Source organism: Patagioenas fasciata, chromosome Z (assembly GCF_037038585.1).
Source record: "Patagioenas fasciata isolate bPatFas1 chromosome Z, bPatFas1.hap1, whole genome shotgun sequence".
NCBI classification, from domain to species: Eukaryota; Metazoa; Chordata; class Aves; order Columbiformes; family Columbidae; genus Patagioenas; species Patagioenas fasciata.
This window is the reverse complement of record NC_092560.1, coordinates 82,224,629-82,252,561: the sequence shown is the minus strand read 5'-3', so window position 1 is coordinate 82,252,561 and position 27,933 is coordinate 82,224,629. Positions and strand designations below refer to the sequence as shown.

General features: G+C 49.4%; 1 protein-coding gene across 1 annotated transcript; it reads left to right on the top strand.

Annotated features, from left to right (window-relative positions):
• The first annotated feature begins 267 nt into the window (after window positions 1-267).
• On the top strand, window positions 268-26,734 carry PSTPIP2 (proline-serine-threonine phosphatase interacting protein 2). Its single transcript, XM_065860945.2, has 15 exons — window positions 268-342; window positions 10,440-10,540; window positions 16,558-16,635; window positions 17,539-17,573; window positions 18,098-18,204; window positions 18,913-18,975; window positions 19,425-19,523; window positions 20,120-20,165; window positions 20,543-20,622; window positions 22,401-22,499; window positions 23,018-23,114; window positions 23,432-23,513; window positions 25,156-25,190; window positions 25,990-26,047; window positions 26,625-26,734. Exons 1-14 carry the CDS (start codon window positions 310-312, stop codon window positions 26,037-26,039), a joined length of 1,005 nt encoding a protein of 334 aa, XP_065717017.1. The 5' UTR covers window positions 268-309; the 3' UTR covers window positions 26,040-26,047; window positions 26,625-26,734.
• Window positions 26,735-27,933: the final 1,199 nt, after the last annotated feature.

Here is a 27,933-nt window from a genome sequence, read left to right as displayed (position 1 = left end):
TCCACTCCCTTCAGCATCTTGGTGGCTGCGCTGGACTCTCTCCAGCAGTTCCCTGTCCTTCTGGAGCTGAGGGGCCACAACTGGACACAATATTCCAGATGCGACCTCAGCAGCGTGTCCCGCTCCCCGCGGAGACCCAGGAGCGCACCGCGGCGCTCCCCGCAGCGAGAGGGCTGGATGGAGCCGCGCCCGGTGTTTCTTTGGAGAGGGGGCGGGTGTGGACACGGCGCCGCGGGGTGGGACCAGCGGGACGGGGCGGACCCGGGGCGGACCCGGAGCGGCAGTGGCGGCGGCGGCGGCAGCAGCAACATGCGGGAGTCGCTGTTCAGGGACAACTTTTGGGTGAGCGGGGGCACGGCGGGACCCGGCTGGAGGCGGGGGGGTCACAGGGATCACAGCTGGGTGGGGGGGGATCACCATTCCCTGCTCAGAGCTGGCTCCGTGGTCCCGGGGTGGCTTTGCTGAAGGCTCTGAGCATCCCCTTGGCTGGTGTCGCCCGTACACTCGTGTCCCCACAGCTGTGGCTTTGCAACCTGCCCCACGCAGCCAGAATGTGCCCCGCCGAGCTGCCGATGCCGCGCTGGAGGAATCGGTGATGGGCTGAGGGTGTGCTAATATCAATTGTCCACCAGTGAACTACTCGGAGGCGCTTTGTCCGAAAAAGCATCCTTGGATTTGAGTTAATACTGAACTAGGAGCGAGTGCCTCTGTGTGCTGCTGCCGAGCTGCGGAGGAAAAGCCCCGTTTTGGGGAAAGACACGGTTTATTATTTTGAGTCTGAACTGTGCTTTTGGGGAATGGAGAAGTGCTGAGTACCCACTTAACTGCTGCAGAGCATTGGCACTGTGACTGCTTAGTTCCTCTTGGTGTGCATGTCTTCATTGCAGGTACTGGCAACCAGGAAACATTACAAAATTTTGGCTTTTGGGGCAGAAAGTCCCTGTCTGTGTATGGTGGCACTCAGGGTTTACCAGACCATGCCTGGGCTCCCGTCTTGCAGGACAGGGGGAAGGTGCATGGGCCTTGGGAGGAGTGGGCACGGGGTTTGGGACTCCTGCATGCTGTGGAATGAGAGGGGGCAAGTGCAGAGCACAGCGTTCACCTGACACATTAGCATGTTATCCACCATAGTGTTGTCAAATACATAAATCCCACATAGATATCGAACCTGGCTTGGAAAATAAAGCCAGCTTTGCAGCTGGCAGCAGTTTCTCAGCTATTTGTCACGGAGGAATTTCCGCGGTGCTCCCTTTGCTTTGCAAACGTGCAGCAGGGGAGGGATGCGAGGGTGGTGTCAGCATCCCCCAGGCTGGGGGAGTAACTGTGATGCCAGGAGAGCTGAGCAGACATGGTTTGTTGGGCTTCATTGTATTGAAGAAGAGGTGCTCGACACAGCGCTGGCTTTGGGTAGTGCTGCCCAGTTTGTTCCTCTCCTGCTGCGGTGTGATGATTTTTGAAGGAGGCTCCTGGAGGAGTCGGCTCAATGGGAGAAAACTCGGGGCAGGAGCAGCCCGAGGCTCTGATGGCGAGGGTAACCCAGGGCATTGCACAGGGCGCTCTCTCCTGCCCAGACCCTGTGTTGCAAACGTGTCTGTTTACTGAATAATCCCCTGTACCTCCCCGGGCCCAAACTATCAGTGTTGACAGGGATTTTGCCTGGCTTTTTCCTTTCCGAAGCCTGTGTGCTTCACCTCGCGCTGACCGAGGAACCATGCTGGGGGCAGGCAGCTGCGGTGGAGGTTGGGTGGGAGCGTGGTGGATGTGACTCAGTGGAGAGATCAGGCCCTGCTGCGGTGGTTTGGCCCATGGAAAACGCAGCTACCACCCCAGGCAGCCTCCACGCCACGTACCGGTGACTGTGCATCAGCTGCAAGGGCTGGGGAGGGGGTGGGGGGGGACAAGAGATAAGCAGAAAAGCCCAAATCTGGACGAGGTGCGGAGCGGAGCTCATCCGGCTTTGGTTTGCTGTTAAGTGCAATGAGATAGTGCAAACTTCCCCCTGCAGTTTTTCCTCTCAGATAACTTCGCTTAAACCAAAAAAAGGAAGGTGAACTCTTCTTTGGCAAAGCAAGTGATTTTGCAGCGATCAGGGCAGCCTGATGGGAAAAGGGAGATATTGTGGGGGCTCCACGGGAGGGATCTTCTAACTGATGGGACAAAGTGTAATTGGTGGGACAACTGATGGGACAAGGTGTAAAAAACAACCGAACCCCTCAGAAACTGAAACACTTTTGGTGTTGCAGCTTCCAGCATCTTTCTGATGAGGAGAGACTGAGAGAGCTGGGGCTGTTCAGCTGGAGAAGAGAAGCTGAGTGGGATCTTATCAGTGTGATAAATATCGGCAGGGTTGGTGTCAAGAGGATGGACCAGACTCTGTTCAGTGGTGCCCAATGACAGGGTGAGGGGCAACGGGCACAGGCTGAAGCACAGGAGGTTCCATCTGAATATGAGGAGAAACTTCTTTCCTTTGAGGTGCCAGAGCCTGGCCCAGGCTGCCCAGGGAGGTTGTGGAGTCTCCTTCTCTGAGACATTCAAACCCGCCTGGACGCGATCCTGTGTGATCTGCTCTGGTGACCCTGCTTGAGCAGGTGGGTTGGACTGGATGATCTACAGAGGTCCCTTCAATGCCAGCCAGCCTGGGATTCTGTGAAATGCAGCTGATCGTGAATGGTGACAGATGAATTTCTTCATGGGGATGAGCTGCAGCCTCCTGCTCTGCCGGGGTGGTGGGGCTGTGCCTCAGACTTCACAGGGGACTCATTTAGCTTTAAACCCCAGCAGTTCTGGTTTCTCCAGTGGGGTGTGTGTGTCTCTTTTCCTGCACTGGAACCTGCTCCCGGTGTAAAGTCCATGATGCACTGTGTTGGGAAAGCACACTGCGACTTTGCTCTTTGCATTCGAGTTTGCTCACGCTCTTAGGTCTCAGCATGAGCTGATAATGTCCTTAAATAAAGAGGTCTGGACTTTCATAGCTCCTGCTCACACAGAGGCCGAAATCCGGAGATGCTCAAAGCTGCGTGTGCATTGCCCCGAATGACCCCACTCGTGTGACGCTTCCTTGCACAAATCATCTTTGTTTCCTCTTGTCCTGCCTGTAGGGATTGCCATGAGTTGAGCAAGTGTGGGGTTTTGTTTTCACTCGTTTTTGCAACCTGCTGTTCTTCTTTCACTACAGGAGGTCTCCTCTTTCGCTTTAATAATTTTCTTGGTACGTGTCTGGTTCTCCCCAAGCCTGTTCTTGCAGAGTGTTTTGGGTAACCCGACAGTAAAGCTTTGTGTCTCATCAGAGCGCTTTGGTCTGGTGAAACTATGTGGGAAAAATAGAAACGATGATAATGCTAAAACATACCTTGATCTATTGTCTAACAGCTTGCACCGACCTTGGTCTGGTCAAGTGATTTTTGAAAATCAGACTGAGGTATCTAAATCTCGCAGGCACTATCAAATGTTTCTGTGTCACGCCACGAAAAAGCGATGCTGCTAAAGCCATCCATAGCAAATTTTCTGCAGTAAAAGCTGCACTGGCATGTTTAATTTTCTGACAAAGCACATGGAAAATTGTCTGAAAGCACCCGTTTACCTCCCAACACGTAGGAAAGGAGTTATTGCACCTCTTTTTGCAGAGAAATGCTTTGCCCCTCGCTGCAGAGCAAGGGAATGCTGGTGTCTGCAAATGAACCCGCTGCCAGGAGTTACGGGTGTTGTTTTGCCAGGGCTGCGACCAGCTGTATTCTCTATATTTTTTTAGCCTCATGAGGCTGGACAGGGATAAACTCTTCCTAATTCTTGCTGAAACCCAGGGGAGCGGGCAGCGGGGGATCTGCCAGCCTGGGGTTCATTCCCCAGCTGATGACTTGCGGTGTGACACTGGTTGGGCTGTTTCACTTCCCCTTGGCCCCTGCTTCTCCTTCTCTAAACGACGGAGCTCACGGGCAGCGTGATGGAGTCCTCAGGCCACCGTTTGGAAGCGACAAGGTGGGGTTTGTGGGCAGAAGAAATTGCACTGAGGCGGGGTGGTCCATGGCTTTCTGTGTCTTTAGGATGGGCTGGGTAGGCGTAGGTGCGTTGGTACAAAGTGGAGGAAACCACAAGTGGAAAATTATTAAGCAAAAAAACCATTTTTTCTCAGGATGCTGTTCCCAGGTGGGTGAATTTGCAGTGGGTCCTTCTCCTCCCTGTGAGGAGTTTTGTCTGTCCTGTCGTACCCACCTGGTTATGGGATGGGGAGGAACTGTATCCTCTTGCAGCATCTTCTGCTCTCCTCACCCCGCTCCCTGTGGGCATCAGCACAACCATTTCTCCAGGTCTCAGCAACCTCCGCAGGACCCCGAGTGATGTATGAGCAAGAATAACAGACACATTTATTGTTGCATGGTGTTTGTGACTACTAAAATAGGCATCCAGCTTCTGCTGTGTTTCTCTGAGCAGATAAGGCTGAGGAGATATACGAAGAGCTCCGATTAAATAAAGGATTTTTCAAGAGATGGTCTGTGATCAGTGCAGTGCCCCAGACCTTTCAGTTTTGGGAAGGCTGGGATGGACTGCTGGAGGGCAGGAAGGATCTACAGAGGGATCAACGGGCTGAGGCCGATTGTCTGCGGTTCAACACGGCCAAGTGGCGGGTCCTGTACTTGGGTCACAACAACCCCATGAACGCTGCAGGCTCGGGGAAGAGCGGCTGGAAAGTGCCTGGAGGAAAAGGACCTGGGGGTGTTGGTGACAGCAGCTGGACACAAGCCAGCGTGTGCCCAGGTGGCCCAGAGGCCACCAGCATCCTGGCTGGTACCAGCACTGGTGTGGCCAGCAGGCCCAGGGCAGTGACCGAACCTGTGCTGGGACCTGGGGAGGCCAAACCACCAATCCTGGGGGCAGTTCTGGGCCCCTCAGCTCAGGGCTCAAAATGGTGGCCTCAGGGGCACCAAAATCACCTCAGAACACAAAGTGACCGCCCCAGGGTCACCAAGATCTCCTCAGGGCTCAAAATGGTGGCCAGAGGGATGGCAGGATCACCTCACAAGAAAGGCCTTGAGGTGCTGGAGCGAGTTCAGAGAAGGGAACGGAGCTGGGGAAGGGGCTGGAGCACAAGTGTGATGGGAGCGGCTGAGGGAGCTGGGGGGTTCAGCTGGAGAACAGGAGCTGAGGGGACACATGGACACAAAGAAACGGCCTCAGGTTGCTCCAGGGGAGGTTGAGGTTGGATCTGGGGAACAATTTCTTCCCCAAAGGGCTGTGGGGCATTGGAACAGGCTGCCCAGGGCAGTGCTGGAGTCACCATCCCCGGAGGGGTTGGACAGACACACAGATGAGGTTCTCAGGGACATGGGTTAGAGGTGAACTTGGCAATGTGACGTTAATGGTCGGACTCAATGATCTCAAATGTCTTTTCCAACCTAAACGATTCTATGATTCTCTCATGTCATTGGCTACTCAGTGTGTGTGTCTGGAGGGGGCTTTCCATGTGAATTGGGGTCAAAGACAGAAATGTCAATCTCAGCAGCTTGCCTTTTAGCTGTGACTTACTCAAGGTTATAACATGACTTCAGATCCCCACTAGAGCATTTTAGCTCCTCTGTCGTCTACAAGTGCAAACAAACCCCCAAATCATCACATCAAACACACAAATTGCTGCTCTTCTGTCTGAAGGATGTTACAAAACATGTTACAAAAGCGGTTTGTGGAGGGGGGGCCACAGCTTGCTGAGCCCTGCAAGCTCGAGAAACATCAGCTGCTGGTTTGTCACCTTGAAATCATCTGTTTGTAGTTTCCATGAGCTGTCTTCTAAATAGCACAGGGGCTCAGAGCTGTTCCCAGTGGGGAGGACCAGGACAGAGGGTGGGGGGAGAGATGCTCATCCTCCTGCATCCCTCTGGTTGGTGCAACTCCTCGTTCTCCATACCTGTCTTTGACTTAGTTTATTATATTAAATCTTGTCTTCTGGGCATATGGCTCTGTGCTCTTTGTGTTGTTCTTCCTCTTTCATTGCTTCCCGCTAGCTCTGCCTTTGGGATGCCTCATGGGCAGTCACGCTGGTCCTTTTTATTCTTTCCATGCTCAGAAGGTTGCTGCAAAGGCTGGATTCATTGCATACAACCCTGCCCAGCTCCTTCTGGGACAGAAGCTCCTCCTGCCTGGAAGCATCTCTTATGGAAACCTCCACTGTCTCTGTTACCTCCCACGTTTCATGTAAAACCTTGCACTGTGAGGCCTGGTCCAGCCTTGGATGCTTAGGAACTACATATGTGCTGGAGCCTCAGCACAGGACACACATGGACCTGCTGGAGAGGGGCCAGAGGAGCCACAGGAATGATCCGAGGCTGGAACAGCTCTGCTGGGAGGACAGGATGAGAGAGTTGGGGTGTTCAGCTGGAGAAGAGAAGCTCCAGGGAGACCTTATTGTGGCCTTTCTGGACTTAAAAGGGGCCTGTGAGAAAGATGGGGACAGACTTTTGAGCAGGGCCTGTTGCGATAGGACAAGGAGTGATGGTTTTAAACTAAAGGAGGGAGATTCAGGCTGGACATGAGGAAGAAATTGTTGTCCCTGAGGGTGGTGAGAGCCTGGCCCAGGTTGGCCAGAGAAGTGGTGGCTGAACCATCCCTGGAGACATCCCAGGCCAGGCTGGACGGGGCTCTGAGCAACCTGAGCTGGTGAAGATGTCCCTGCTCATGGCAGGGGGGGCACTGGGGGAGCTGGGAAGGTCCCTTCCAACCAAAACTGTTCCATGAATCTATTCTATGATTTCAAGAGAGAGACCCCTGTGCACCATAACTACGACCACCTCTGGCAGCGAGGTTCTCCTCAGCTCGTGACGCTGCTGTCCTGTCACCGTCACCTCTGGCAGCTCCTGTGGGGTCAAGCTTTTGGGTTTCACACATTATCATCAGACTGGCAAATTAATTTAAGCTCCTCTGTTGCAGCAGTAAGAAAACCAACGGGGCGCTGGATGCCACGTCATCTCTTTTAGCCCCATTTCCAGAGCACGGGTGAGATGCCAGTTCTTCCCTGCCATGTTTTTCTTCTACCATGTTCCCTTCCAACCCCAATTATCCTATGAATTAAATTCTACTGGAAGAGGAAGGCAGATAAAATAAAGAGCTTAGTGCACATTTTTAATGGATGTTTCCAGTTTCTCCTGGTGCACTTCTGGCTGGTGCAGCAAGTCCATGTGTCCCAGGCAGAACAGCAGATGCAGGAGCCCTTGGGTGCCCCCGACATGCAGTGATGTGGGTCTGACCAATCTCTCCTGCAGCCACCAATGGTTCTTCTCTGAGTCAATTTTATTTCCTTTGAAACCGGGTGTAGGAAGCCAAGTTCAGTTGTTGCTGTGTTTTGCAACTGTCCTGAACACTGGCTTCTGTGCAAGCGTGTTTCCTTTTTCACAGACACGATTAGCAAAGATGCGATGTAAACTGAGAACAGGTTGTGGGGTTATCAATAAAAAGTCTATTTTGAAGGGATGTTTGTGCTTTGTAAAGCAACAGAAACCAGATTTGGTTTCTGCTTGGGTCCTTTGCACAGTTCTCTCTTCTCATGCGTGTCACGGATGGAGCAAAGCTGGTCTGGGATACCCGGGGGTTTCCTGCAGGTCTCACTCCACCCATTCTCCACTTCTTGCTTTCTGGCCACTGACATTCAAGTCCTTGACTTCTTAGGGAAGTCCACGTAATTAAATCCTTCGTTTATCACTAACACCAGCCCTGTTCCTCTTCATTTATCGCACCAGGTACAAGCACACAAGAAGTCCTCACTTCTGCTGCCCACATTTTCACGCCAGTTCGCTGCATCCTGGATTCGAACCGTTTTCTGAATCTCTCTGTCCTGCCTTTATTCCTTTTTGAGCTTCTTAATAACTGTTCATGGCTTCTGCCAGAAGGCTGTGCTGCCATCCAGAGACCTGGACAGGCTGGAGAGCTGGGCAGGGAAAATTTAATGAGATATAACAAGGGCAAGTGTCTTGAATCTGGGCAGGAACAACCCCAGGTTCCAGTGTAAGTTGGGGAATGAGCTGTTGGAGAGCAGTGTAGGGGAAAGGGAGCTGGGGGTCCTGGGGCCAGCAGGGTGAGCATGAGCCAGCACTGGGCCCTTGTGGCCAGGAAGGCCAATGGTACCTGGGGTGGGTTAGAAGGGGGTGGTCAGTAGGTCAGAGAGGTTCTCCTGCCCCTCTGCTCTGCCCTGGGGAGACCACACCTGGAATCTTGTGTCCAGTTGTGGCCCCTCAGTTCCAGAAGGACAGGGAACTGCTGCAGAGAGTCCAGCGCAGCCACCAAGATGCTGAAGGGAGTGGAGCATCTCCCGTGTGAGGAAAGGCTGAGGGAGCTGGGGCTCTTTAGTTTGGAGGAGACAGAGGGGTGACCTTATTAATGTTTATAAATATATAAAGGGTGAGTGCCATGAGGATGGAGCCAGGCTCTTCTGGGTGACAACCAGTGATAGGACAAGGTGTAATGGGTTCAAACTGCAACAAAAGAGGTTCCGCTTAAATTTGAGAAGAAACTTCTTCCTGGTGAGGGCGTCAGAGCCTGGCCCAGGCTGCCCAGGGAGGTTGTGGAGTCTCCTTCTCTGCAGACATTCAAACCCGCCTGGACACCTTCCTGTGGAACCTCAGCTGGGTGTTCCTGCCCCATGGGGGGATTGCACTGGATGAGCTTTCCAGGTCCCTTCCAAACCCTCACATTCTGGGATTCTGTGATTCTGCTTCCTGTTCCTGCAGCCTTTTTCTCAATAATTTTTGCTCCCGTATGTGCTGTTCCATGCAACACCGACTCGTTCTCTTTGCAGAAGATGACAGGCAGCACTTTCTGCTCAGCTCTCTGCATCCGCTTCAGGCTTCTTGCAGAGAAGGAGACCTCATGGCCAGGGCATCTCTTTGTATTACCATAGCACTTAGGAGCCCTGCTCTTGGCCTACATCTCCAGGGTGGTAAATCCTAAACAGTCTTAGGGCACAAATGCGTTTATTGTCCTAAGGTGCTACCAGGCACAGGGATGAAGAAAGAATAGGGTAGAATTAGTCAGCTTTCATCCTAGCCCACCTACATCATTGTTGCGTGTATATTTCTTTCTTTTTTTAATAACTGTCACAGTACAATATATGTTTTTAAGGACTAATTTGAAGAAAAGCAATGATCCTTCAGAAGTCTGTGGGAAGCTTCCCCCAAGTGTGAGTGGCATGGTGGGGTTGAGAGCCCTGGGTTGGGAGATGGGACTTGTCTCCAGTGAGGGAAGGACCTCTTTGTGGCTGTGACGTTTTTTTGGGGAGTGAAGAAGCTGTCCTTGTGTGATGTGTAGGAGGTCACAGAATCATTTTGGTTGGAAAAGACCCTCAAGATCATCGAGTCCAACTGTTAACCTAACACTGTCACTAAACCATGTCCCTAATAACCTTATCTACACATCTTTCAGACATCTGTAGGAGTGGTGATTGAACCACTTCCCTGGGCATACAGCAGTGGTGGGGGGACCTGGTACTTAGGGAAATGATCTTTGCAGTGGTGTTTTGAATTGATGTGTGAGAAAGGGTTGCTTCCTGCAAGACCAAAGAGAAGGCTGTTGCAGCAGCGGTCGTTGGGTACGTCCATACATTGCTGAGGGCAGTGAGGGAAGCCCATAACTCAGTGATCCCATGCAGAAATGTCTGCTAAATTCACCCCCAGCCCAGATGCCGGTTCCTACACCAAGGCCAGACATGGGGGCGATGCCCAGAATAGTGCAAGTCAACACTAACCGAGATCCATCTCTGTGTCTGTAGAAACTGATAGGAGCAGTAGTAAGATGGGTGACATTTAGAGACTTGGAGGGTTTTTAGTGTTTTATTTCATTAAGTTAGAGCTGACAGCCATGGAGATGCTGTGTGCCGTGGGGACAGTTGTGCTCAGGCCAGGAGGGACCAACAGGATGTGGTAGGACCAAGCCCTTCTGTCTTCTGGAAGTCATGTAAGTGCTTTGTCCCAGTTTGCCACCACTGTTGTCATTTACAGATATATAAAGGGTGAGTGTCAGGAGGATGGAGCCAGGTGACAACCAATGGCAAAACAAGGGGCAATGGGTACAAACTGGAACACAGGAGGTTCCACTTAAATTTGAGAAGAAACTTGTTCTCAGTGAGGGTGTCAGAGCCTGGCCCAGGCTGCCCAGGGAGGTTGTGGAGTCTCCTTCTCTGCAGACATTCAAACCCGCCTGGACACCTTCCTGTGGAACCTCAGCTGGGTGTTCCTGCTCCATGGGGGGATTGCACTGGATGAGCTTTCCAGGGCCCTTCAACCCCTGACATTCTGGGATTCTGGAGCCCCTCCCACCCCCAAAAGATCTTATTTCATACGATTTATAGGCAAACCAGAATGAGGCACTTGCACACCTGCTCCCAGCTGAGCAAGTGCTGCTGGAGGTGGCAGTGGCCATGGACAGCACTGACGGAGATGTGATCACTGTTCTTATGTTTCCAGAGCTCGGACCTGACAAGTACGGTGGGCTACGACAGCATCATACAACATCTGAATGACGGCAGGAAGAACTGCAAAGAGTTTGAAGACTTTTTGAAGGAAAGGTACAGAGCTGCCTCTGGAAACAGGTTGGGTTGAACCTGGGAAGAGAGGCGCTGGCATTACTGCTGCTTGTATTCCCAATTTAGTTTCTGTTGTGTTTAACTGTCCACTGTGTTAAAACACTTTTGATTTTCAACTGATGAGGAACTTGTTTTCTCCTTGAACAGCTGGTGCCATGATATGACGTCTGTGTCCGGGAATCCACAGCTGTGAGGCAGGGCTAGATGCTCACATTTTGAAATCTCTGTGAAAAAGAAAGAGGAATCAGAAATTGTTTAATCATTCAGTCTTACATGTTTCCAGACATCCGTACTGATGTGTTTGCAGCTCTTGGTGGCCAGCCCAGGGGTGCGAGGTGATGCAGGCAGGTCTCAGGAACAACCACAAAACCACAGATGAAATGCAAAGAGTAAACTTATTTTTGTTACCTTATGAACCAGGGTGTCCCCTAAAAAGCACCTGGGCAGAGGCACACAGGTGGGGACACAGGCACTGAGAAGCTCAGTCCTTACCAGAGGATAACCAAAACTGCTGTTTTTCACCTGTATTTCAAGGATTCACACAGGCGCAGTTTTCTGCTGGGCTTTGATCTTCTCTAGAGCAGAGCAGGGACATCAAGATGTCCCGTAAGTTGCCTCTAAGTCTGTCACAGGCCTGTGTTACCTAGACACAGATGTTCTACTTGTCAGACACACAAGGCTAAACAACAATTAGTGTGACATATCTATTTTTCTACACCTTAGGTGCAGCTGCTGGAGTATATTTACAATTCTTCTCCTCACCAACCTTCTGTTATATTCTCACATTCCACCCCTTCCTCAAGAGACACCTCCACTGGGGCTGGTGAAGCTGCAGATGTTAATTTGGACTTGTGGGGTGTAGCATAGAGCACTTTACAGAGGCACACAATAAATATATAGAAAAAGGAATAAACATCTCTCTACAACAATGCTTTGAGTCAGGTGCCCCACTCATCATGTCAGGGAATTAAATGACTCATTCAGCCAGGTATTATCAGTAGATGGTTTCATTTGATTCATTGAGTCCTGAGGATGTTAAATGTCTTCCACGCTGGTTGATTCATTGTTCACGTTAAAGCAATGCATGCCGTCAAAATCAAAGCAGCATTTATGGTGTCAAAGGAGGAAACAATCCACTGTCAATCCATTTTTTAATGTTCATTGGTGTACACCATTATGTGCTCATAAAAAACAGCAATAAGAAATGCTAATACCAAAATCTCTTAGAATAGTATAACTCTGTAATACAGCTACCAGGGTTGCCATGCTGATAGAATATGTTGTTAAAAGATCTGTAGCTGCTAATTTTCCCTTAACACCAAAGGCAGATAAGTTAGTTACAGGAGAGGCTGATAAAATCTAAGTATTTACATGTTGATCTTGGGCATGTGCTTCTAGTACAAGATTACAAAGCACAACAAGCCAACCTGTGATAGAGGTGGAAAACAGTTGTGTCACCACCTTCCAGTAATAGATACGTGTTGCTCCAGCTCCTTCAGCTAATATTACTCACAGTTTAATAACCTGGTGTGGGTTAATTACCCACACAGTTTGGGGAGCTCTGGCTCGTGCTTTTTCAGATCGAACTTCAATTTAACGTTGGGTTTGTGACACCAATAATATGGTGTCTCCTCTAGATAAGGTACGGGTATTCATTGAAGATACCTGACATACAAGAACTCGAGAATCTGATATCAACAAGGGATGTAAAATAAGAGCAGGAGTTAGGGCACAAAGCCATACCATGTTCTTAGGGGTTATTATATGAACCTTCACATCCAGACCAACAGGTCATGGTCCTACCACACAATCCATCAGTGTAAACAATTCGGTTTCCCCCACGGTTACCATTTTGGGACAGATAGCACCTGGAAGAACTTCAGTCCCCATCACATTCTGGAGGTGCTGTACCTCCATCAGTAAACCGGGCATGGTTTTGTGCTTTTCTATTAACCTGTCACAAGGGGCAGGCCCTTCACAGGAGATGTAGGGATGAACAGTGCACTAAAAATCCCCAAAAAGGTCTGTAGCTGTTTTACTGTGGCTAGTACAGAAAATCGCTGGACTGTTTGCTGTACTTAATTTAGTATTTCTCTAATCTGTCTATGCCAAACTCTTCCCAAAAATAGTACAGTAGTACTAGAGCCCTAATTTTTCTTTAGATTAGTTGCCCAGCCTCCATCCTGTAAATGCACTTTCAGAAATTTTGCAGCTGTTTCAATTTCTGGTTTTGGTGCTGCCGTAATCAATACATCATCAATATAATTGCAAACAGTAGTGGTACCCGACCATAGTGCTACTTCAGCTGCTATTGTTTGGTGGCATTTATGTTCGTATCCCTGAGGTAGTGCTTGGAAATTATATTGCTTTTTTGTCATGGAAATGGATTTGTAACAGTATTTTGATTTAGCAGGAATTTAGGATTTATTGAGGTAGATCACCAGTTTAGTATATGATTTCTAATAATTCTTAATCAACAGGTGATTAATAAAGCGGTTGAAAAACAATTCAATGAAATTTACTATAATCAATACAGTGACTTAATTAAAGACTTGATGATGGCAACATCACACTATACTTAGAAAAGAGATAGATCAAATTATGTATGCATAAAATCACACGTAGCTACGGGAATAAAACACATACGTACAAGGTTATAAATCACACACTAAATCACAGACACTAATGTGCATTAATCCATGCTTATCTGAATATATTCGCACCGCTAATGTGCATATGTATGTGGAATATATGGAGATATACCTGTAGCTAAAATTTCCCTCTTGAGTTTAGCAAATTGCTCACTTCTAGTGCAGCGTTCTCAATGAGCGCTTGTTGAATCTCGAGAAATCTGTCTTTGCTGTCAGAGTGTGCAGAGTTACACCTTTGGATCCTTGCAGAATCGTCAATAAATCGTTATTGAGTTTTCCTGAAGTCATCTTTGGCAGACATCTGACCAGGAGGAGATGCTGTGATCCAGAAGAACTTAAAGGGTCTCGCTTTAGGGTTGCTGTTTATAGGGTCATGGGATCGTTGATTCTAGTCAATGAATTTCCGCTCTGGCCACCCTTAGGATGAAGTAATTTCTGGTGCTTTCTGCCATTTATCTGTGTCCAGAACTTTTCAGATCATACAGTTCTGTACCATCCTGCCCGGGCTATGATCGAGGTATCAGGGAGACACAGGTGCACCAGGTTGTGAGGAATGACTGGTCGTTACTGCCCTTTTCAGGCATTTGTTTCCTCATCACCTGTGCTGTAGCTCCTTTTGGTTTTGATGTCTTTCCTTTGTTGATCACCTGAACAGAGTGTCCTGAAATTACAGCACGAATTTCCCTCAAGGAATTTGCAAGGATGCCTACATTATATCCCAAGTAGCAAGTGACAGGACAACAGGAAACGGCCTCAAGTTGCGCCAGGGGAGGTTGAGGTTGGATCTGGGGAACAATTTCTTCCCCAAAGGGCTGTGGGTCATTGGGACAGGCTGCCCAGGGCAGTGGTGGGGTCACCACCTCTGGAGGAGTTGGACAGACACAGAGATGAGGTTCTCAGGGACATGATTTGCTGACAAGGTTGGGTGAATGGTTGGACTTGATGATCTTGAGGGTCTCTTCCAACCAAATGATTCTATGATTGCCCGTAGCATTTGTCACTGCTGGTATAAACAAGGGTTATAGTGAGGCAGGCGCTCCTCTCAAAAACTGCATTTTGACACTTTTCACTACTGCTACACCAAAAGCGATGCATGAGCCATCCCCATCTGCCACACTGAATTAATACCTTTTTCCATTGTACACCAGTTTTGTATGAACAACAGTAATCTGACAGGTCTGCATATGCTGTTGAAACTGCTGCACCCAACCATTGATATAATGGAGGTGCAATAATGTCTCATTCATCAGGACCTCTGATATTTTACAGCTGAGCAAATCCACATTCTATTTGGTCACCATTGGCTATATGGCTCAATATATCTTTTTCACCTTCTAATAAACGGATAGATGCAGCTCTAGTATCCCAAGCTTTCAAAATCCATGTAGTATGCCTTCCCTACTCTTCTGCTGATAGATCTCTAAAAATTCATTTAAATTTTTTGGTGATCGCACCTGTATGTCAAGGATTCACACAGGCGCAATTTTCTGCTGAGCTTTGATCTTCTCCATAGTAGAGCAGGAACCTCAAACATGTTCCATAAGGTGCCTCTAAGTCTGTCACAGGCCTGTGTTACCAAAAAACCAGATGTTCTACATGTCAGGCACTCAATGCTAAACAACAATTAGTGTAATATATCTATTTTTCAACACCCCAGCTGCAGTTGAGTGTATTTACAATTCTTCTTGCCAGCTTTCTGTTATATTCCCATACCAAGCCACATGCTCTCCCGTGAAGCTCACCTTGCAGATCATCTTTAGAAGATCAGGTAAAGACCTGGACGTATGAGAGGCATGGCTTTGTCCTGAATTTGTCTTTGTACATTATGGACATCCCACAGACTTTAAGTTAAAAAGAAGCAGTAACATTAGATAGTGTGTTTATTAACCAAAGGATATGACCTAAGTGGAGGTTCTGTGGCTGCAGTGGCACAACTGAGGTGCCCTGGCCATGTATTTTGACTTCATGGTTCACCTGGTTAGCAATGTCAAAATGGGAAGACAGTTGTAGAACAACCCTGAATTAATATAATTTTGGTATTGAGAACTGGAGAAGACAAACCTGTGGACAAAAGACTTGGTATAAAGCAGCCTGGGATGGGGATGAAGAACATTAGAAGGTGCAATTAAAAGCACCTGGTGCATTTTTCTAGGCTGTAACCCCATGTTCCAGGAAAATCTGGGCTTTCTACCTGCCCCAGGAACCATCTGCTGCACCCTGAGAACTGTGTTCTTGGCAATGGAGAAAACTCCTCCACACGCTGTGCCCCCTTCCTCTTGAGGGAGATTTAGGTTCCCAGTGACGTGTCTCGCCAGGAGGAGATTACAGAAGCCCAGGCTGTCTCAGGCACGGTTTAACCTGGATCTGGACTTGCTACTGGCCCCTGTCTCTGAACACAGACCAGTTCTCCATGTATAGCATGACTCTTACGTGGTCCCAGCCATGGGGAAAACGCCTACTAGACTCGAAGCTTTGTCTCAAAAGGAAGTTCATGGGAGTGTTGTTAGGCAGAGGAAAAAAAAATAATTTATAATCTTTGTAGTTTTCATTTCCCTACAATCTTCTGGAGTTTTTAAAGAGTTAAGTTAGGAGAGCCCCACAGCCAAAGTCTAGGAAACAACAACATAATGCATCTGCATTAGAGATAGAGGCATTTTAGGAAGCTATTTATTTTGTCCAGTAGACCTTCTGATGCAAGCCTCTAGCAGTACTTGTTTCTCTCCACTGACTGCAAACAGGTAGAGTGGCTCACTCAGGTAGAGCAAGCCCAGCCCTGGTTGCCTGCACAGGTTTCAAAGCAAAAAAGCTGGTTGTTCTTAGAATCTAACAGGCAGGCTTTCTTTCCCCAATCTCTTTCTTCTGATGGGGAGGACAATGAGATCTCTCAAGGTGTCATTTATGTTACCTCCACAAGATGTGGGCTCTTCTTCAGATGTTCTTCCTAAAGACCAGAGGCAGGCAGGAAAGAGTACCCTTGCTTCATTTTAAAAAGTCCTGAACAGCTAAAATGGCCCAGCTGCTCTTTGGGGTGTGTTTATCGTACCTGAGTGGTCTTTGAGATGTCTAGTCCCTTCTGTCACATTGGGCTGAAATCACCCAGGGGACATGCTTAGTCCTCCATCTCCTGCTGAGGTGGTCCTGGCACCCATGGGCTGTGGGGAGATGGGGGGAGCTGAGAGGCCGTCGGGTAATTGTGAACAAGAACCTTCCTTCATCCACCCATGCACTGTTGGTTTGCAGCAGGTCAGAAGATAGGAAGGGTGTTAAGAGTGGGTGTTGGCCTCTGCTGTAACCAGGTACCAGCATCTGAAATTAGAACTTCCTCTCATTTATCTCTTTCCTGCACAGGGCAATTATAGAAGAAAAATATGGCAAAGAGCTCATTAATTTGTCGAAGAAGAAGCCCTGCGGGCAGACGGAGCTGAAGTAAGTTCACAGTCCTGTGTGTGTTTTGCTTTCATGGGTATCCTTACTTGGAGCAACGAAGGAGGACGAGGAGGAAAGAGGTTATGAGAGACAGAACAGCATTGAAATGTGATTACGACACTGACAAAAGGTGATCTGAAATCAGTCTTGTGAATGAACACTGCACAGTTGGGTTGCCCTTTGCCAATAAACATGTTGGACTCCACCAAGTTCCCACCAGCCGTAGAGTAACCGAAGCATCAGATAGGTGAGATGTGGGCTGGTGGTTCAGCAGAGGGAGGAGAATCATGAGACCTCGGGTTTGCTCCTGGCTGTTTGTGTGGCCAAAGGGAAGTAAAGGTACTTCCTTGCCTCAAACCATGCAAATCTTCAAAGCCCAGCACGTTGCCCCTGGTGCTGCAGCTGGTTCCGTGACTGGGTCGCCATTTCCCCAGCGACCCTTGGCACCTTCTGCTTCCTGCACTTTATACATGCCTGGTCTGATATTCTCCCCATCATTTATTTACAGATTTATATTGAGATGTCACGTATAATGTTTCTGAAATCTTACCTGTACTATATTTACAGGGAGAAAAGTTCCCCATGTTTCCCAGCACTGGCCAATGAACCACATAGAGGCTGTTCATCCCAAATGATACTCTTAGGAGGTTGCCTGAAACATTTTTCATGAAAGTCAGGATTTTTGACAGCATCCAATGTTCAGAAGGACAAAAAGTAGCTGCCAAACCAAGGGACATGTGTTATAGTTGCCAAGAGGTGTAGAAAGGGTAAATAAACCTGCTTGGATAGGAGCTGCTTTTGCCTGTGTTGAGTGAAGGACTTGCCACCTGCTTTTGGAGAGATGCTGATGCCTGCACCTGGCTGTGCTCTGCCACTCGTTCTAATGCTCTGCCTGTTTTTCAGCACGCTGAAGAGATCCCTGGACGTTTTCAAACAACGTGAGTAATTCTTCTTCTTCGTGTTTGTCAGGACACTTGGCAGCACCAAAGCCTGAAGGCAACAACTTGGGAAGAAAACAGCAGAGAAGCCTCCAAAGCAGTGTGAAGCTGGGGTCAGGCATAGGCTATCCTCCTGAGATTTATTTTTTTAGCATTATTTTTTCTGTGCCCTGAGTTGGTTATCTGGGGCAATGCTCCCTTCAGACAGCTCCTTAAGGCTGTGATGCGTTGCAATGTGCCTGGATTCATCAGGATGAGGGGCAGATGTGACTGTGCTCATTTGAATAACTTCTCCTGATATGAGTTTTCTTAAACTAAAGGGCAGGCTCCAGCAGCAGGGTGGATCCTGAAGAGCTCCTTACGTAGGCAAGCACTGCTTGGAGGCTTCTTCAAAAGCTCTGCTGCTTTTATGTGTTTTGCAAGGGGACGTATGATGTGAGGGTCTCTGGGTCGGTTTGATACCAACTGCAACAGCTGGCTTGAGCAACAGAATATATACATATATTTTTTATTTTTCTTTGCAGAGATAGACAAAGAGGGGCAAGGTCACATCCAGCTGGCGCAAACCCTTCGGGAGGAAGCGAGGAAAATGGAGGACTTCAGGGAAAAGCAAAAACTGCATCGGAAAAAGGTCAAGCCTTGTGGGACCGCTCGCCTTGGCCGCAGGGGGTTGGTCCTGCCCCAGCGATGGGCTGTTCCTGGTCGGTGTCTCTTGCTGTGCCCCATCCCTCACCGTGTCCTCGGTTCCTGTGGCTGCCGGGAAGTCCTGAGTTCCTTCCTACATGTGGCAACCACGCTCGTGAAGTGTGCAGCAACCTCCAGCTTCCTTCTTCTTGCTGCTGTGTCTTCTCCTTCGGGTGGCTTTTGGGGTCAGTGATAGCAGGGGCTTAGCTCCAGGGGTGCCAGCCTCAAACAGGAATGTTTTTAAAGCAAGTATGTAGTGCTGTATGGTCTCCATAGGGTCTGCTAATCTTGGCAAGCCTTTTAACTTCTGGCTTGAGATGGCTTGGTCTGGAGAACGAGGGAAAACAGCTAGAACTAGGGGCTGGTTTGGACAAAGCAGAGGTGAGTGGGCTTCCTATTTTGCCAGACCCTATGGAGACAATATCATACTATATATTGCTAGGATTTCATTCCTTCGCATACACAAGTGGAGGCTTAGATAGATGCTTAGAAGATTAATGTCTTGGATAGGTTTTGGGAAGGCGCTTTGGGTAGACGAAGGTCTTTAAACCTGTCTCTATTTGGTCCAGGCTTTTTCCTTTTCCTAAGCCACATAGCTCATCCTGGAGCTCCGATGGTCAGGGATGTGCTGACCCCATGTCTGTTGTCTTCACAGATAGAACTGATAATGGATGCGATTCACAAAAACAGGAATTTGCAGTACAAGAAGACCATGGAGGTAAAGCAAATGTGCTGGTGTTTCTTGTCGTGCGGGTTAACGCTGCTCAGATGCATGGCCGCGGGGCAGTTAGATGCGAGGGTCTTTCTCCTCTGCTGCAAGTTCCTATGTTGTGTCTGCATGAGTGGTGTGCAGGCTGTGCTCAGCACAGCTAAAGAGTAAGCAAGGCTGGTGGTGGCCTTGTAGGGCTGGAGACGGGTGATTTAGATGCCATGGACTTGATTGCCACAAGCTTTTCATCTTGAGAGAAGAGCAGCTTCTCTTGTGAGGTTGGTTTGGCCCAAGCAGTAGGACTCCTGGGACCCTGCGTGCCATCCCCTGCTCCGCTGGCAGGCTGTGCCTGGCTCTTCACTCCTAGGCTGGGCTTTCCTCCAAAGCCTCCCGTGTGAGCTGTGTTTGCATGTCCTTGCTCACTGACACGTTCCTGCCCTGTTTGGTGGCTTTCCCAGGCCAAGCGGCTCTACGAGCAGCGCTGCAGGGACAAGGACGAGGCGGAGCAGGCTGTGCACCGCAACGCAAACCTGGTGACACAGAAGCAGCAGGAGAAGGTATGGAGAGAGGGTTGGCCATGGGGAAGGGGGATAAACGGAGGTCTCTTCTCACAGCTCTCCTGCCCCATGGCTCTTCTCCTGGCTCTGGGAGTTGAGGTGAGATGGAGGGGGCTGGTGGTTCATCAAAGTTCTCCTCTACCTTTCTTAGAATCATAGAATCACTTTGGTTGGAAGAGACCCTCAAGATCATAGAGTCCAACTGTTAACCACCTCTAGCACTGGCCCATGTCCCTGAGAACCTCATGTCTGTTCAACCCCTCCAGGGATGGTGACTCCAGCACTGCCCTGGGCAGCCTGTTCCAATGCCCCACAGCCCTTTGGGGAAGAAATTGTTCCCCACATCCAACCTCAACCTCCCCTGGCGCAACTTGAGGCCGTTTCTTTGTGTCCCTGTCTCCCCTCAGCTCCTGTTCTCCAGCTGAACCCCCCAGGTCCCTCAGCCGCTCCCATCACACTTGTGCTCCAGCCCCTTCCCCAGCTCCTTTCCCTTCTCTCAACTCGCTCCAGCACCTCTTTCTTGGTGTGAAGGACCCAAAACTGAACACGGTATTTGAGGTGTAGCCTCACCAGTGGTTCTCTCTCATTTTTGGCAGCTGTTCCTGAAGCTGGCTCAGACGAAATCGGCTCTGGAGGACTCTGGTGAGCACGGAAATGGCAACGTTTGGAGGGCGTGGGGTGCGTTTCCCAGAGCAGGCGGTTGTGAAGCCATGGCATGCCTCTTGGGCAAGCACTAGTCTTGGGTCAGGCTCCTCAGAAACACGTGCCCAAGACACTGGAGGTGGGCACCTGCCCTTGGGAAGCCTGCATGGCCCCATCAAGGCGGCTCCTGTAGCAGGACCCTCCACCTTGCTGTGTGGTTCCACGTGCCCTTGCAGTGCCCACCATCAGCTGAGGTCACACATTACTGCTGCTTTCTCCCTAACGTTCCAGACATTTCAGGCTTCATGTATTACCTTTTAGAGAAGGAGTTTTTTAAAAATAGTGTTAATCAGATGACAATGTGATTTCCGTCGCAGACAGGAATTACCAGCAGAGCGTTACTACACTGGAGAAGATCCGAGAAGAATGGCAGAAAGAGCACATCAATGCTTGCGAGGTAAATGCCCCAAAACGCCTTCATATAGAGATGTTGTCCTCTGGATGTCCATCCCTTGCTGTGGGGCTGAGGGATGGTGCAGATTTTCCTTCTGCTCTTTATTCCCCTGACAGTGAAGAAGCAGGATTCATCGCAGCTAACCCTGTAGGTTTCTCATGCTTGGCTTCCAGTATAGTTTCCACTACTTTTTAATTTTTATTTTTGTCTTCTTCCATCTTTTAAAATCAACAGACTCACTGCACTGAATAGTGACATTTTTTTGTCTGGACGTTCAGTGTAGCTATCTTGTTGAACAGTCATGGCCACAGTCACCTTTGCACATCTGGAAAATTGAGGCCAATATGTGGAGAAATGTTTTACAGTGAGGGTGGTGAGAGCCTGGCCCAGGTTGGGCAGAGAGGTGGTGGCTGAACCATCCCTGGAGACATCCCAGGCCAGGCTGGACGGGGCTCTGAGCAACCTGAGCTGGTGAAGATGTCCCTGCTCATGGCAGGGGTGGCACTGGGGGAGCTGAGAAGGTCCCTTCCACCCCAAACCATTCTGTGATTCTATGATTCTACAGCGACAACACCACCCAGCAGACTCCATCTGAAACTCTAAAGCCTTTAAATGGCTTTGCAGCAGAGGCTGGTGGTGGGCTGGGGATGCAGACTGGGTGAAGCCATCCCCATGCAGCAGGAACCCTTCGCCTTGTGTCTCATGGACCACGTGGCAGCACGGGAACCCCTCTGAGCGGCTGCATCAGCCTAAAGCGGACTGTCCCACTGCAAAGTGGTCTAGCAAGGATTTATAACACATGCTGGGCAAGTCCAGAGCTGGTGGTGAGAGGACTGTGCAGCTGCTGTGCTGCTGACCTGTGTCTTGCAGCTGCCTGTGGTCTGTGACAGAGGGATGGACAGGGACCACAGAGATCAGGGTTTTATCCAGGGTCTGCTGCAAGCTTGCAAACAGCCTTCCCACTCCCAGCTGTGCTGATCCCTTCACAAGCTACTTCTCATCAGGCCTCTATTTCACTTTTTTTCCTTTTGAAATGGAATTTGCAGTCTGTTCTGTTTGGCAGGTGTCAGCGTCTCAGTGCTGATGTGCTTGTGGTGTCTGGGGTCTCCAAAAGCCCCTCTGAATGTGGACCACTGGAAGCGGTATTTTCGCTTCCACAGACAGATCACCTGGAGATTTTCCCCTTGATGTGTTGCCAGGGTCATAACTGATAACAAGCGCATATGTACACTCGTGATCAAATGTTATCTTTCACGGAAATGTGTAAAGGTGTGTGAAACTGAGGTGCACCAGACAGCAGATTTCAAAAGATCTGGGTTTAAACCTGCTTGGAAAAAGACTGAACAGCAAAGAGGGAGAGGAGAAGCCAGTCAGTGCAACTCTGTTTTGATGTATCCCTGGTGCTTTTTTATTGCTTCATAGGTGTGGGAGGGAGGTGACCTGGGATGGCACGACCTAAGGAACAGGCAGTGATTTGGAAACTGGCTAAGCCTCCCAGAGGGAGTGGTGTGCCTGGTGACCCCTTCCACATCAGTTCTGCAGGCTTTCCTGAGCTTAACACTCATCTTTTAAATACCTGGCTGTGTAGAGGGATGATTTCTCCTCTGGACGAGCTGGAGGACTTGTGGTTTCCATGTTTGCTGCAGATGACCATCATGACCTGCTCCTGGCTGAGTACAGTCACCTTTGTAGTGGTACGTGAGGAAGTGAAACATTGAGGATAAAAAGATATTTGCTTTCATTTTAAAGATGTTGGGGCCATTTTGCCTGTGTCATTACAGTTCTTTGAGACTCAGGAGTGGGAGCGGATCAACTACTTTCGGAATGCCCTCTGGCTCCACGTCAACCAGCTCTCACAGGAGTGCGTCCAGAATGATGAGGTACGTCAAATCAAGGTCTCTCCATACCTTCATTTTTCTGTTGGGATAGCAGATCCCAATTTGCTTTCATGAGCTGTGTTATGGCCGAGTTGGGCTGTGGCCTTAGATCAGCCACTGGACACCAGCACGAGTGTGTAGGCAGAAGGGTTTGGCTGGAGCTCTTGCAGATGAGGTTTTCTTTGCGATTCAGATGTTTTTTCAGGGTGGTGAGAGCCTGTCCCAGGTTGGGCAGAGAGGTGGTGGCTGAACCATCCCTGGAGACATCCCAGGCCAGGCTGGACGGGGCTCTGAGCAACCTGAGCTGGTGAAGATGTCCCTGCTCATGGCAGGGGTGCCACTGGGGGAGCTGGGAAGGTCCCTTCAACCCAAACTATTCTATGATTCTGTGGTTGCCCTACCATTGAAACTTGTGTCCTGGGTGAGCACTGGGCTTTCACTCCATGTCTGATCAATGATGGGAAAAAACCCTCTTTTTTTTGACCCGATGCATAGAAACACTTTTTATTTCCCTTTTGCAGAAATACGAGGAAATCCGCAAGAGTTTAGAAATGTGCAGCATTGAGAAGGATATTGATTTTTTTGTAAATTTACGCAAAACTGGAAGCTTGGCTCCAGGTAAGAGCTCAGTACAATCTCACACAGTAGTGCTGACTTCCTTGTGCTTCTCATGGAGCTGCGGCTCTGACCAGCACCAGTATGGATGCAAAAAAATAATGAATTTGCAACATCCCTCATTTCATTCACTGGCATCCAGCACTAGTCTCTGCCATTTATCACCAGCTCCTGATGGTAATCTCCCCTTTCTGTAACTTTTAATTTTCTTATCAAGCATTTCCCCAGAGATGGGGAAAGACTTAGCAGCTGAATGTTGCTAGGACAAGTAGTTTATGGCTACAAAAGGTCTGTACTTTACTATGGTTAACTTTTCCCAGCTCCTGTTGTTTATGAAAACTACTATAACACACAGAGAAATCCAACTCCTGTGAGAAGTCCAGTTCCTGTACCTATATCAAGGTAAGGGACAAATTGCACAATTGCATTTGCTATTGCAAATTATGCTCTGCCCTCCAAAAAATGTTATTTTATTGCTTTCAGTCTATTGGAGGCTTCACTGGGGAGTATTAGAGGAAAATATTTCTAATGCTGTATAGTGCATCACTTTTCACAGCAGGAGGTATACCTGCCACAAGCTGTTCAAGGACCAGTCAGAAGATTTTGTTCCCCCTTTTGGGATCATTTCTCCCTTCTCATGGTTAGGAATCTTATTCTGAAAGTGCTTGTGGTGAGGGTCTGCTCGTTTTTTCTTGTATTCCAGAAGTCTTTTGCATGGAGGTGGTGGGTTGTGATGCCTGGACCATAGAAAAGCAAGGCAACCTGGGGAATAATGAATTCCATGTCTTGCTCTCTCTGGGAACTATCTGAGCTCCCTTCTATAGCAGCCTTTGGTACCAGAACGAAACCTTCTGGGCTTCCCTGCATGGTTCTCCATGTGGTCTGTCTATGAAAGGGGAGATCAATCAGTAAAAATCACACATGGGGACAAATTCACTCCCCTGGGACGGAAGCTGGGCAGGGAGGTCAGCGTCAAGGATGCTTTAGCCTGGGGAAAAATGGGGATTCAGGGCTAAAGACTGCTGCTAAAGATGAGTGTGTCACCTTGGGTGTCATACTGGGAGAGGAGTCATGTCCAATTATGCTTCCTGATGTCTCACTCTGTAAAAGGGCATGTAAAAAGGCATGCCCTGAGGCTCGCTTGTGAATGTTTCCCTGAATCACTACTTTTTGGTTACTCTTTCCTCTCGATTGGCTTCAATTACCATGTTTGCCAAGCAGGCTGCTGGTGGTGAGCCCACTGGGACATGCCTTGGCAACAGGTGTCCATAAAGCCCAGGTTGGCCAAACCTCTTGCCCTGCCATCAGCTCTGGGAGGGCACCTGAGGAACGCAGAGCCAGGACAACCTGTAGCCATGCAGATCACAGAATCACAGAATCCCAGAATGTCAGGGGTTGGAAGGGACCTGGAAGCTCATCCAGTGCAATCCCCCCATGGAGCAGAAACACCCAGCTGAGGTTCCACAGGAAGGTGTCCAGGCGGGTTTGAATGTCTGCAGAGAAGGAGACTCCACAACCTCCCTGGGCAGCCTGGGCCAGGCTCTGCCACCCTCACCGGGAAGAAGTTTCTTCTCATATTTAAGTGGAACATTTTGTGTTCCAGTTTGTACCCATTACCCCTTGTCCTATCATTGGTTGTCACCAAGAACAGCCTGGCTCCATCCTCCTGACACTCACCCTTTATATATCTGTAAACATGAATGAGGTCACCCCTCAGTTTCCTCTTGTCCAGCTCCAGAGCCCCAGCTCCCTCAGCCTTTCCTCACACGGGAGATGCTCCACTCCCTTCAGCATCTTTGTTGCCCTGCGCTGGACTCTCTCCAGCAGTTCCCTGTCCTTCTGGAACTGAGGGGCCACAACTGGACACAATATTCCAGGTGTGGTCTCCCCATGGCAGAGTAGAGGGGCAGGAGAACCTCTCTGACCTACTGACCACCCCCTTCTAATCCACTCCAGGATGCCATTTGCCTTCCTGGCCACAAGGGCCCAGTGCTGGCTCATGGTCATCCTGCCGATCCTCAGCTCTGTGTTTCCTTCTCTGCAGGAGGGGACCTCTACCCACCCCGACCAGTGCACCAGGTGAGTTACTTGCTTTGTGTGGTTTCTGGCCCCACAGAGGATCTTTCTGCTCGTGTTCTGTCGGACCAAGCTGCGCCAGGGGAGTTTGAGGTTGGATCTGGGGAACAATTTCTTCCCCAGAGGGCTGTGGGGCATTGGAACAGGCTGCCCAGGGCAGTGCTGGAGTCACCATCCCTGGAGGGGTTGAACAGACACACAGATGAGGTTCTCAGGGACATGGGGTAGTGCCAGAGTTCGGTTGATGATTGGACTTGATCACCTTAAGGGTCTCTTCCAGCCAAAATGATTCTATGACTGTATGTTCTAGCTCTCTAAAGGGATTGTTTTAGGTGAAGCTCCTGTTGTAACTCTGGTGCCTGCTGAATGATGCTGAGAAGTCAGGGGTTGACTTTGGAGGCAAGGTTTCACTCAGAAGTTGTGATCGAAGCCCCCCATATAGGCATTTCTGAAGCTTAAGGATGTCTAAGCTTGGGATCCCACCAGTCTCTGCAGTTTGGGCCATTCTCTGCTTCAGCAGCATGAGTTGTATCATTCCCAGTGCTGCTTCAGGGATGGGATACTGCAGTGGGACTTCGTAAGACAGGTTCTGCTATGGCTCTTAGGCAAATCGAGTCATCTCTTTGAGTGTCATTTGGTAAGACCAGGTTCTGCTATGGCTCTTAGGCAAATCGAGTCATCTTTTTGAGTGTCATTTGCTCCTGCATCCCATCCTTTTAACATGGGTGGTCAGTGCATGATGATGTCTCGTAGTGAGCACTTCTCATGAACAGACCCAATTTTTCTGTACTCTGTGTTTCAGGTGATCCTGATTATGCCACAGTTAGTGACTACAGCTTGATAACTCACTAACAGCCACAGTAAGTACTCACATTTGGTGCAGAAAGGATTTAATAGGAGATGTTGGAGCGAGTGGAGAGAAGGGAACGGAGCTGGGGAAGGGGCTGGAGCACAAGTGTGATGGGAGCGGCTGAGGGACCTGGGGGGTTCAGCTGGAGAACAGGAGCTGAGGGGAGACAGGGACACAAAGAAACGGCCTCAAGTTGCGCCAGGGGAGGTTGAGGTTGGATCTGGGGAACAATTTCTTCCCCATAGGGCTGTGGGGCATTGGAACAGGCTGCCCAGGGCAGTGCTGGAGTCACCATCCCTGGAGGGGTTGAAGAGGTGCGGAGATGAGGTTCTCAGGGACATAGGTTAGTGCCAGGGTTGGGTTAACGGTTGGACTTGATGATCTTGGGGCTCTCTTCCAACCAAAGTGATCCTATGATTCTATGCAGCTATGCACAGGAGGCAGAGTGGAGAAAGAAAGGCCACTGGTTAAGGGATGACAGTTTGAGGTGACCAGCTGGGAGTGATGGTCTTGTCAGCCCCCCCATCACTTGTCTGAGCTGGAGCTGTGGTCTAGGCACTGTTGATCGTATTCTGTATGTTCTCCAGGTAGAAGACACTGTTGGTCTGGGCAGCGTCGCAGAGGTGGTGTTGCCAGTTATTCCCAGCCACACAGAGCTGAAGTGCTTCTCCATTTTAAGAAAGTATTTGAGGACTCTGATAATTATTCATATATTCAGAAAGTGCCTACTAAAATCCTGTGCCTTTGATCAACAAACTTCTTGTCTGGATATCCCATCTTCACACTCTGTGGAAGAAAAGGAATATAAGAGATGGACCCAGGCACAGGCTGGAACCTCCCACTCTCCACATAACTGAGAAGTCATATGTGCCAAGGGGATTGCTATACGATGCTTTGGGCACACTGGCATGTGTTCAGGGCATATATATCCCACTCAGATCTCAGGTCACATCTCTGTCTGTTTCTGAAGTTTTTCATTAATGGTGACTAAACTTGTAATTTAGGTTTAATTTTGGTCACGTCTCTCAGGGAACTTACTTTGAGGAGCACCAGCGATTACACCACATGCCTGCAACAGGTTGCCCAGAGAGAATCACAGAATGGTTAGGGTTGGAAGGGACCTTGAATATCATCTAGTTTCAACACCCCTGGAGGTGGTGGATGAACCATCCCTGGAGACATCCCAGGCCAGGCTGGACGGGGCTCTGAGCAACCTGAGCTGGTGGAGATGTCCCTGCTCATGGCAGGGGGGGCACTGGGGGAGCTTTGAAGGTCCCTTTGACTCAAACCATCCTGTGATTCTGTGTGCTCCAGGCTTGCTGGAAGCGGATCTGCATCTTGCCTGGTGCAGCAGTCTGCAGCACAGCTACCTCGCGAGAGGCTGTGCCACCATGAACCTGCTGGGAAGTCCCACGGCCTTGTTGATGATCTGAAGGAAGTCAGTCAGCTCCTCCAGCCACCTCTCTGATGAAGGGCTTGCATTTTTTTTTCAGGTTCATGGTATAGCTTTTCCCTGGTAGGCTCTGGAGACCCCAATTTGATTAACTTCTGGGAATCCCTGAACTTCGACTCATTCTGCCTCTCCAGGACCAGAAATAAACTTAGCTACTAGTGTTATGCTGGAGCCGTGAAACTCATCCTCTGACCTGGTCTCCTCAAAGTTTGTGCCCTTTTTGTTATTGAATATATGATTATGGCTTTGATTCAGAAGCTCACATGCCTCTGTGCCGCTGGTCTCTCTGAAGTCCCTGTGTGCAGTGTTGCTTAACAGCTGCTCAGTGTCTAACGGCACTGGACATGGGGACAGGGGATATGGGGACCAGCACACAAACCTGTTGCCCGCTGACTTTGGAGCAACAGGAGTTGCTAGCTGCGTGATTTTCTTCAAGTTGAATC

Bases quoted from the DNA above. Each gene is read 5' to 3' on its own strand.
- PSTPIP2 (XM_065860945.2), top strand. From the start codon at position 310: ATGCGGGAGTCGCTGTTCAGGGACAACTTTTGG. The intron at 23,115-23,431 runs GTAAGAGCTCAG...AACTTTTCCCAG, and splicing joins AACTGGAAGCTTGGCTCCAG to CTCCTGTTGTTTATGAAAAC. The intron at 25,191-25,989 runs GTGAGTTACTTG...TCTGTGTTTCAG, and splicing joins CACCCCGACCAGTGCACCAG to GTGATCCTGATTATGCCACA.